Source organism: Dryobates pubescens, chromosome Z, assembly GCF_014839835.1.
Source record: "Dryobates pubescens isolate bDryPub1 chromosome Z, bDryPub1.pri, whole genome shotgun sequence".
Lineage (NCBI taxonomy): Eukaryota > Metazoa > Chordata > Aves > Piciformes > Picidae > Dryobates > Dryobates pubescens.
This window is the reverse complement of record NC_071657.1, coordinates 40,465,788-40,477,273: the sequence shown is the minus strand read 5'-3', so window position 1 is coordinate 40,477,273 and position 11,486 is coordinate 40,465,788. Positions and strand designations below refer to the sequence as shown.

At 47.3% G+C, this 11,486-nt stretch overlaps 1 protein-coding gene across 1 annotated transcript in view; it reads left to right on the top strand.

Annotated features, from left to right (window-relative positions):
- The first annotated feature begins 4,731 nt into the window (after nt 1-4,731).
- The window catches only part of SLC49A3 (solute carrier family 49 member 3), a 40,972-nt gene continuing 34,217 nt past the window's right edge, over nt 4,732-11,486 (top strand). Inside the window, exon 1 of the mRNA XM_054178782.1 lies at nt 4,732-4,860. Within this exon, the coding sequence (XP_054034757.1) occupies nt 4,732-4,860 (129 nt within the window). The remainder of the gene's footprint in view (nt 4,861-11,486) is intronic.

Sequence of the window (11,486 nt, the reverse complement as noted above, 5' to 3'; positions counted from 1 at the left end):
CTCATCATCCAGCTTTGGGGCAGGTCTCCAGGTGACATTCTTGGGAAAGACCTGTGTCACTATGGACAAAACCTGGCCCTTCAATTGGTGAGTTACATCTAAACCAAGTGGATAGTGCAGTAACTTTATCATAATATGACAGTATCCAGTACAGCCACATGACAGCTCTAATCCATTCCCTTGAGGTGATAAGCACATCAGGTAGAAGTGCATAATGTTTTATGTAACGTAGCCAGGGCCAGGCCCCAGTGCGTTGGCCCCAGATGCCCCTGGAAAGCAAATGCATCAACATGGCAAACATACTATGGATAAAAATATATATACAAAATTCTTTCAACAAGCCTTAATTGAATCTTCTCGTCATCTTGTTTCTTGTTATCTGAACCCTTTTGTGCCCTACACTGGGGTGCCAAAATAAACTGACCTAGTTTAAGACAGCCTGCTCTCACAAGACCCATTCCCACCCCGCAGCTAGCAAAGTGGAAGAGACCAATACTCCAAACCAGAAACTGGAAGAAAGACCCCTGGACCTGAACTCCAAGCCCCATCATCCTTTGCTTCGGCCAGCACTGCCATTATAAAGCCAGTATGACATCAGCATGGTATTCAATACTCACAAGCAGATTCAACAGGCTGTCCAACCGGGTTCTTTCCAGCTGACACCAGGACAAAAAGGTAAAAAGAAGAGCTTCAAGTGCTAAATGAGAAGCATAGCACATGATTACTGAATAGGCTGGGTGATTTTAGTCAGAGTGGACACAGACAAACCTAGGGAACTCAATGCTGCCTTTACCTTAACCTTCACCTGCAAGGTCTCCCAGCCTCAAGGCCTGGGATGCACAGAGAGGGAAGATAAAAATTAGTGGATGAGTTTGAACTGTTGGAGAAAACTAGCCCATGGAATCAGAAGGGCTTTGTCCAAAGATCTTAAGAGAGCTGGCTGATGCCACAGCAAGACCACTTTCAATCATCATTGAGAGGTCATGGATATCCCTGCCAAATGTATAAATGTTGCACCTATATTCAAAAAGCACTCAAAAGAGTCCAGGTTCACTTCAGTCCCTAGAGAAAATAGGAACCAAGTTATCCTGGATATTTCTTTGCAGATGAAGGAGAAGCAGACAACTGGGAATAATCAGTGTGAGCTCACCAAGAATAAATCACACCTAGTGAACCTGCCTGATGACCTTATTTTGCTAAAATAATGGGATTTGTGGATGGGGAAAGAGCTGTAGATGTATCTTACCATAAGTTCAGCAACATTTTTCAATACGGTCTCCCACAGTGATCCTGTATCTGAGTTAGGACATTATGGTCTGGACCGAATAGGCAAACTACTGATTGGATTGGGTCAGAGTGTTGTGGTTAATGAGCTATAGTTGTGAAGGCTGTTCTGGGCATTTTATCCTAGGACCACTCTAACACTAGAATGGATTGCCCAGAACAGTTGTCCATCTTTGGAAATTTTCAAAACCAGACTGAACTTTAAGCAAACTGGTTTGACTTCATCACTGACCCTGATTTGAAGAGGAAACTGGACTAGAGATCTCCTGAGGTCTCTTCTAACCTGAATAATCCTGTAATTCCTACCATGAGTGCTCAACACTGGAAAGCCCCTTTGGATGCACCATCCTGTCCTAATACGAAGTTGTTCCACACCCATTTTACAAGTAAGGTACTGCAGCTTCAACTATTCATTGCTGAAAACCTTTCACATACCTCTGTGTCAGCATTTCCGTCCTGACAGAAAACAGATGTTTGTGGTTTTTATCCCTTCTGGGTTGTTTCTTTTGTGGTTATCGTTTGTTTGTTTTTTATAACAGGAACTGTTCAGTGTATAAGTTGTGTAGGTGAGTCTGTTCTGTTCATATTACATATGCTTACATATCAGATACTACTGGTACCTTAGTGTAAGTAAGGTCACTGAGTCCAACCTATCACCCAACACTATCCAATCAACTAAACCATGGTGCCAAGTGCCCCATCCAGTCTCCTTTTAAATACCTCCAGTGATGGTGACTCCACCACCTCCCTGGGCAGCCCATTCTAATGAACAATCACTCTTTGTGGGAAGAACTTCTTCCTAACATCCAGCCTAAAGCTCCCCTGGCACAGCTTGAGACTGTGTCCTCTCATTCTGACACCGGTTACCTGGGAGAAGAGACCAACCCCCAGCTGGCTATAACCTCCCTTCAGGTAGTTGTAGGCAGCAATAAGGTCTCCTCTGAGCCTCCTTTTCTCCAGGCTAAGCAACCCCAGCTCCCTCAGCCTCTCCTCATAGGGCTTGTGCTCCAAACCCCTCACCAGCTTTGTTGCTGCCCTTCTCTGGACACATTCCAGCAATTCAACATCTTTCCTAAACTCAGTGGCCCAGAACTGGACACAGGACTCAAGGTGTGGCCTAACCAGTGCTGAGTACAGGGGCACAATGACTTCCCTGCTCCATCTGGCCACACTATTCCAGATGCAGGCCAGGATGCCATTGGCCTTCTTGGCCACCTGGGCACACTGTAATAAACATCTTCACCTGCTTACATCTTGTTCTGGAAGCTGTGCTCAGGGTGATTGAATACCTATACTACAACAAATGGTGACCCCAAACACGCACCTTGAGCAACTATATATAAGGACTCCCACTTGAACCACCACAAATAATTTGTCTCCATTGGGACTGCAGAGATGGTACTTGGGGTTACAGAATGGTAGCCTTTAAGTTGTTAATCTCTTGAGATTTGCTAAAGACCATTATTGTATGCCTTAATTACAGGCATGCCAGTAGAAAATAGCCAATTAAGATGTAAGACACATGTGCCTTCTGATAGAGTATATAACTTTGCTGTATAATGTAATAAACATTTTCGCCTACTTACATCTTGTCCTGGAAGCTGTGCTCAGGGTGATCAAACACCTATAGTACAACAAATGGTGACCCCAACAACAATGCTGTACTACAACAAGTGTGCTGGGCTGTGGGGAAGAAAGGGTGACATTGGGAAGAACAGCACTGATGGAGATGTATGAGGCAGAAGCAGTGCACAAGGAAAGAATGTGGAGGTGCAGGGCAGATGATGCCATTCTCCTTTAGCACTAATCCTAATTGCTGTCTTTGGTGAGCTGTCAGTTACAAGTGGTGTTCTTGTTGATGGGAGACATGGTGTAGACCACAAGAATGGAGTTGCAAAGGGCTGCTCTCAATGACTTTACCTCTCTGCAGACAGAGTATGTACAGCAAAGCAGCAAAAATGGAAAGGCATGAATTTCCTTCCCAGATATGATTCATATAGATTCCTCTCACTATTATGGTCCAAACAGCAAAGCATTTATCTTCTTTTGTAGTTGTCTTTTTTCCCTTTCTGTGACCTTACTTGACATAGTTTCTGATGTCTGTGCACAAGGTGACAGGACTCTCACAGACAGTATCTCCTTCACTGTCCAGCTACAACTCTCTCCTGGACTATATTTCAAGTAGATAACATCACACAGACATGAAATGTAATGCAGAATGGGGCTAACCCAGGCAGCTTGACTCTTGTCTGTCCTACAAGTATGTGGACTTTGAGCTTTTCATTTACTTTACTAACAAAATGGACAGCAGAGAGCAGAAGTAGTACAGATATTTCACGTGTTGGGCAAATCATGGGGGCAGAGCCTCAGACAAGTTCATTTTTATATAGGCTTGCCTGCCTACAGGAGAGAGTGGTGGTTCTCCTGGTGAGCACTGACTGCTGGTCTTTCTGCTGTCACATACACCTGGGCCTATTTCTAGCGTGTTGATGTATAATTTTCTCCCTGTGTCAGCACTATTGGGTCAGTAGGACAATTAACTCATGCACACAACTCAGCTCACAGCATGTCTCTTCAGAGGAAGGCAGAAGGTACTGTGCATTCAGCCTACAGCATAGGAACAGCAGTGCTCCTTTGTCAGCAGCTCATAAAGGCAAAGCTGGTCAGGCATTTGCAAACACAGGAACAGGTTAATCATTACTACTAGATTAACAGTCTATCTTGCTATTGCTAAATGTCAACCATCGATTCCACCTGAGGAACACCGGAAGGAACCATCCTATCAGTAATGCTTGTGCACTAGTTCAAACAACCCACGCTTCCCTGCCCTGCAATAACAGACTACACTTGGGGTTGAAATTTCTTCTGCCTTTTTTTTTCCTTCTCCTCCCACCCTAGCTCTACTTCCTACTACCCTCCTACTGCCATTAGCACCCCCAAAACACTAAAGCTGCTGCTCTCGTGCTGCCCCTGCCAGGAGTTAAATGTTACTCTTACGATAACGGGGAGCGGCCAGCGGGTAATGGTGATGTGGCTGCTGTTGTCGTTTCAACAACACACGCAGAAAGAGATGAGTTTCGTCTCCCGGACTTCTCAGCAGTCCACTTTCTGAGCACCTCAGCAATCTCGTTTTGGAACAGTGGACTTCCCTCTGCCAAGCAAACCTTTTCCTCTCCCGGCAAAGGCGGCTACCTAAGCACCAGCGGCAGCGCCGGCGGGGAAGGGGCGTCAGTCGGCTTGGCACGCCTCTGCAGGACGCGCCCGCCCGGCTGCCCTGTGCTGCGAGCGGCGCCGTGCAGTGCAGCAGTCGGAGGCCAGGTCGGGGCCGCCCCGGGAACGCCGGAGAACGCAACGGGGCGGGACCAGGCGGGGCCGTGCCGTGCCGTGCCGTGCCGTGCCGCGCTGTGCCGTGCCGTGCCGCGTTGCGCCGTGCCGTGCCGCGTTGCGATGGAGGGTAGTGAAGCGGACAGCCTGCTAGGGGAAGGCGGCCTGGGGCAGCTGGGCCAGTTCAGGAGCTACCGGCGGCGGTGGTTTTTGCTGGCCTCTGTATGCCTGCTGAACTGTTCGAACGCCATGGTGAGTGCGGGGCTGGGCGGGCAGGGCACTAGCCTGGCCGAGGGCTGCCGGGCGCCCGGCTTCCTCCTCCGCGGGGAGCCGCTGCCGCCGCGCAGTCTGCAGCGCAGGACGGCCCCGCGCCGCGGAGCTCCGAGCAGACAAGGCAAAGAGCCCTCTTTTGCTTTCCTGTGCAGGAGCTGTAGAAACCAGTTCTGGGTACGGCTGCCGCCGAGAGAGTATAGGGTGACAGGGTCGCCGGAGCCCAAACTGCCTCCCGTCTCTTCCTAGAAAACAGGCAGGCAATCCTCAGGGCTCTGCCCCCGTGCGCTCAGGCCCACCCCCTCATCCTTGGACCAGCGGGACTCAGCTGTACTAGCGGAGCGCAGAGAAGCCTCAGCTTGGCCGTGCCTTAGGGACGCAATAAGAGTCTTTTCCTCTAAAACTTACTTCACTGGTTCGGACTTAGGGCTTCACACCTCCTTCTCTGACCGGTGGGGTCCGAGGCATGAAGGGTGGTGATGGGGAAAGGGCAGGATGGGGTAGGAGCGCCTATGTGTCATCTAGAAGAACACAGCTGGAAACACCGCAGCTTAGCCTGGGATGGTGCAAAATGTGCTCCGGAGCGCTGGTGACATTGTTGCCGGGTTTACTTTGTAGGCTTTGGGGAGGAATAGAAAGTATTCAGCGTCTGTGAGGGCCGCGTGTTTCAAAGTTCAGGAATAGGAGAACAGTATTGAAACCCCTAAGACAGGGGAGCAGAAGTTAGCTCTGCTTTATTGCTGGCCTATGACAGCAGATTTATCTGGTCAGAAAAAGTAAGTGGTAGGTTTCACTTTGGGGTCTGTTGCACATGCAGAACATGTAGTAGTTGTGCCCTAAGTATACTGGTATGTGAACTTCTTATTGCCTACAGGTATTTACTCTGAAAGACCTGGGGGAAAAAAAGATGCCAGAGTTCAGCTGCTGAACAGATTAAGACCATATTCGGTAATTATCAAGCTGAACATGTAAAGTTTCCTCTTACCAAGTCTTAGTATGTGGTGTGGAAGTCCAGATCTTTGCTCATCAAGTCAGTAAGGATGTTGATAATTATCAGACTGATAAAGAATTATTCATGTAGGTGAGGATTACCATGCTGTGAATGCAGACTATCAGGCAGCCAAGATGAGGCACTGCAACCTGCAAACATTTAAATGCTGGGAAGAAAGACTGGATATTCAATGATGCAAGAGTGCTGGAGTAGAGAACTGGGAAACATAGTAAGAATTTGGCTGTATATGGAAATAAAAAAATGCATATTGAAAAAAAGTATGAAGGGAAATCTGTATCCTTTGAGTGTAAACAAACGTCCTGCAGGAAAGGGATGTGAAACCCCCGATAGTTGCTTGCAGTTGAATTGGCATAGCACAAGAACATGATGTAGCAAGAAAAAACCCCACCCTGCTAGAAGTGGACAGTGACAGCAGGGGTGAAAGAAGCTGTAGAAGACCTTGTACATGCTTCAACTTTTCGGAAACCTTAACAGTGAAACTACAGGGCTACTTAAAAAGGTGTAACTGTGTCATGAGTTATGTTACTGAAAGCTTTGTAGCCCTGGAAGATTGTACTGTTATTTATCAGCTTGTCTTGCCAACCTTCAGACTGTCAACAATATTACTTTCAACAGAATGAACCCAAGCCCAAACATCACAGCTTCAAAACTGTGTGCTTAATAAATACCCTAGCATGTAAATACTATTTCTAAGCCACTGCAAAGGTCTGGAATGGCAAATATGCTGACATACAAAGTTGTAACCAAACATTTCCTGATGCTAAAGCTTCTTCTAAATGTTCCTGATAGAAATCACATTAGAATGGAGGGAGTGGTTGAAAGGCCATGAAATCAAAGTGTTTGGTTACTGTTTAAAGGCTCCAGATGGAAAGATAATTTACCAGTTCTGTGGTGTGACAATTGCCTTGCAGATTAAGATGTGTCTTTATTGTGCAGAGGTGCACGTAGCACGTTGTTTATGTATTCCTGTGTCAGGCAATCTGCAAAATGCTTATGGTGAGGACACATGACTTTTGAATTGTCTGGCTTGGAAAGAAAAGATCACCTCATGCTGAGGACGATGTCTTGTATACCCCCACTCTTACCCATGCATAGGTACAGTTTTCTGTTAGTGGCCTTCAGTGTCACAAAAAGTGGCAGACAGGAGACAGTCCTGAGAGGGAGAGACTGTTAGTGTTAGGAAGACAAGGTAGAAGCAATTAAACTGCAGAAAACCATATTTGGTCGTGGAGCAAGGAGAGGCAGGAGAAAGAAGTATTTCTTAGTTCAGTGTGGTTTAGGATTGTGATAGAGCAAAAGCAGAACAAAGCATGTGAGGATGGAGAGGGTCCAGAGGAGGGCCACGAAAATGGTCAGGGAGTTGGACCACCTCTGCTACATGGACAAGCTGAGGGAGCTGGGGTTGTTCAGCCTGGAGAAGAGGAGGCTCCGGGGAGGCCTGATTGCAGCCTTCCAATACCTGAAGGGTATACCTAAGGGAAGGATGGGAGAGACTGTTTACAAAGGCCTGCGGTGACAGGACAAGGGGCACTGGCTTCAAACTAGACAAGGGCAGATTTAGATTGGGTATCAGGAAGAAGTTCGTCACTATGAGGGTGGTGGAGCACTGGAGCAGGTTGCCCAGGGAGGTGGTTGGGGCCCCTTCCCTGGGCAAGCTGGTCCAGTTGGGGATGTCCCTGCTGACTGCAGGGAGGTCTGACTAGATGACCTTTGGAGGTCCCTTCTGGCCTGGACCATGCTCTGATTCTATGATGAAAGAGGTATTCTTCCCCATTTCATTCTGCTCCACATCATTGTGTGAAATCCTTTCTTTAACCAGAATTCAGTGGGGTAAAGAGGACACAATGGAGGCTTTTTCACCAACAATAGGTAGTCCCTTACTGAAATCTCTGTTACTGACCTTAGTTTGAAAGCCTTTGTCTCCCCAGCTATACAAGTGGCTACTGTCTTACCAGAGATCAGTTCTCGTTTTCTACATATGGCCTATTCTGGAAATTCCTAACTGACAATGTCGTGTAAGAAACCTTTGCGTTATCCTGAGAGGCCATGAGCAGGCATCAGTGTCATTCCTGGGCAGAGATGCTGTGCTGAGTGTAGCTAAGCTATGATCCCCATCTGACCTGCAGCTGTCTCTTGCAGCACTCCTGTCGAGGGGTGACAGAACTATGAGTGTGGTGTCTCCTCAGACTGTTGTCAAACTGATGCTGTGGTTTGGAGTGTGTGTGTTTTAATCTGAAGACCTAATGTTTAAGAGTACTTACAGTGTGCTGACAGCTGCTGTAGCAGTACACTGCCAAGGCAAATAAACAACTGTGTTGTTTCCTTCCAGTGAAGGGGAACATCTTGGAACTTTGTGTTTCTTAGGGGGAACTTTTTCTTGCCTTACTGCTGAGGACAGGGACATGCACAGAAGAATGATACTGAGAGTGTTTCATGCCTTGTTCTGTGCTTATCAGTGTAAGCAAGATGGGGAAGAGGACAGAAGCAGAGGGTTGGAACTGATAGAAGTCCCATCCCAGGAGGTTTTTAAGGCCAGGCTGGATGGGGCTCTGAGCAACCTGATCTAGTGTAAGATGTCCCTGCTCATGGCAGCAGGGGTGGAACTAGATGAACCTTGAGGTCCCTTCCAAGCCTGACCCTTCTATAATTCTATAAAGAAAATTTTTCTAATATCCAATCTAAACCTCCTCTGCCACAACTTGATGCCATTTCCTCTCATTCTGTTGTTAGTTACTCAGGAGAAGAGACCAACCCTACCTCACCACAACCTCATTTCAGGCAGTTGTAGAGAGCACTGAGGTCTCCCTTCTCTAGACTAAACAATCCCAGTTCCCTCAGCCACTCCTCATAAGACATCTTCTCTAGACCCTTCACCAGCTTTGTTGCCCTTCTCTGGATGTGCTCCAGCACTTCAATGTACTTCTTGTAGTGAGGGACCCAAAACTGTGCCCTATATTCAAGGTGCAGCCTCACTGGTGTCAAGTACAGAGGCACAATCAGTTCTGTACTCCGGCTGACTATGTTGATTCTGATCAAGGCCAGGACACCTGAGCACACTACTAGCTCATGTTAAGCTGGCTGTCAACCAGCACTCCCACATCCTTTTCTGCTGGGCAGATATCCAGCCATGCTCCCCCAAGCCTGTACTGTTGCATGGGGTTCTTGTGACCCAACCTCAGGGTCCAGCACATAGCCTTAAATCTCATAAAATTGGCCTCAACCCATCAACCCAACCTGTCCATACCAACTTCACAATGTCTCTGTCACCTCATATTCTTATAAATGGACTACAGCAATATGGACCATGCTATATGCTTCCATTTTAGAGACTGAAAAGGAATAAAGGGACTGTAAGGAGTAAAGGAGAACATCTAAGCAATCCAGATCACTTCAAGCCTTCATGCCTTGTTCTGTGCTTATCAGTGTAAGCAAGATGGGGAGGAGGACAGGAGGAGAGGGTTGGAGCTGGCTTATACTTGGCTGGCTGGTTCCTGACTCACCAGCCTGGAGGATTTCCGCCACCGCTTAGTGTACTTGGGAGAGGAAGGAGAGCTGCCCGAGTGGGGACTGGCATGCTCCAGGGCAGGGTGTGCACAGTCCTCACCCATACCTGTCTGCTCCAGTAGTGCTCCTGTAGATAGACATGCATGCACAACTGCTGCAACCTATTTTGTCCTGCTAGTCATCCTGGGAGCTGTAGAGGCTAAAGTTGACATCCATGCAGGGATGTGACTTTTCTGAAGATCTCACTTGTGTGCTTATGTCCTAGGCTGCGAGTGAGCACAGGTGCTTTCAGTTGAGGCCACACACTGTTTGCTTCAAGACTGTGTGGCCTTTGAAGATGAGGAATGTGGTCCAAGGGCCTCGTACTCCAGCCCCAGGCAAAGAGGATGCAGTCTGCGTGTCTCAGACATCCTGCATCACCTTGAAAACAGCATGTGGGTGCATGGGAGAGACCATGCTAGGACTGGGAGAGCTGCTGCAAGCAGTGCCGGCCTAGGGATTATTGAGCTGTTCCTGTTAAAGAGCAGAAGGTCCCATTTTGTCTAATTCTAATTCATCCCCTTTGGCTCCTCCTTTTAAAGGTGTACATACAAGGTATTACAGTGTTGCTACACAGTTCACAGCTATGCAGTATGCCATTATGCAGTGGAAAGCACTCCATATGGCAGCCTTTGCTAGCTGACATCATGATTTGGCTTCATTTCTACCCTGCCTGATTGCATGCACTTGCCATTTTGCAGATGATTCTGCTTTTCACTTTTTGAATCTTGGTTTATATGTGAGGAGGGTAGATGCTGGTTAACAACTTGCCTTTTATGAAAAATAACTTTTGATACTGCATGTGTCAGGGCTGTGCTTGGTCATATATGTGATCCATATATATATCTCTCCAAGATATCTTTTACTACTCTGAGCTCTGAAAATCTTTGGTCTGTGATTATTCCTTCCACAGCTCCCATCTGTATAGAGTCTGTAGGGAGTCCCACCTTCAGCCATCACTTCGCTACCATTGCAGACAGAGAACTTGTGGCTCAAAGCTCACGAGGAACTTTCAGCAGAATTGAAAGGGTGGGCAAATGTTTGGATTCCTTGGAATGGGTGTGGCAGTTTAGGCAGGGTGCCTCCTTTTCCTGCCACATAAGTTACACCTCCAGTGTCCCAAGTGTCCAGCCCAGTAGGTGGACACAGGAAACAGCATATTTCATACCCATAATACCTGCACCCTATAAATCCATCTGCAAAGTTATTCTCTTCCTCTTTCTTCCCTCTCTGCTCCCATAAGGAGATGCTCCCTGTTGGGTAATGGTGGGGAGTTACCTCAAGGCCTCTTAGTCCTGGCTAGGCCTAATGCCAGGAGGAGAAGGGGGAGGAGCAGTCTCTGACCTGGCCAGCCTGAGACTAGCAGTGGCAGGGGAAGAAAGAGCCCTGGGGGTTTTGGGTATACCCTCAGGTGGGGAGAAGGAAAGTGCTGGGAGGCCTTTGGATGTGGTGTAAGGGACTCTGCACGCTTTGGGGTATCTTGCCACTGTGCTTTGTAGTTTCCGTAAAGCACCAATTGCTTTTCCATTTAAACTTTTCATCACTTTCCAGTCCATTTGTGTGAGTGTCATTCTTTTGCCCCTCTCAGGGGCAAGAGAGGGTCTGCCTGGCCTCAAACCAGGAGAATGGATGAAGGGAATCTGGGTCATACAGGTTCTGAAGAGTTTGTATGGGAGTAAAACAGTTAAGGCAGTAAAATAAAGGAACTGAACCTGGAGATGGAGTTAGAAGGACTATGAGAACAGGAGGAAAACTAGAGTGTTTGGGCTGATTCTGAGAGGAAGAGCAATGGATATATGTCTGAGAATCTCTAATGGGTTTACCAAGGTGTTAGAAGGAGAAACAAAAGTCATTGAATTCTTTAGGTTGGAAAGAACCTTTAAAGATCATCTAGTCCAACATTCCCATAGTGAGGAAGGACATTGTTAATTAGATCAGGTTTCTCAGAGCCCCATCCTACCTGGCCTTGAATGTTTTCAGGGATGGGGCTTCTACCACTTCTCTGGGCAACCTATTTAAGTATTTCACCACTCTCACTGTAAAAACATTAAAT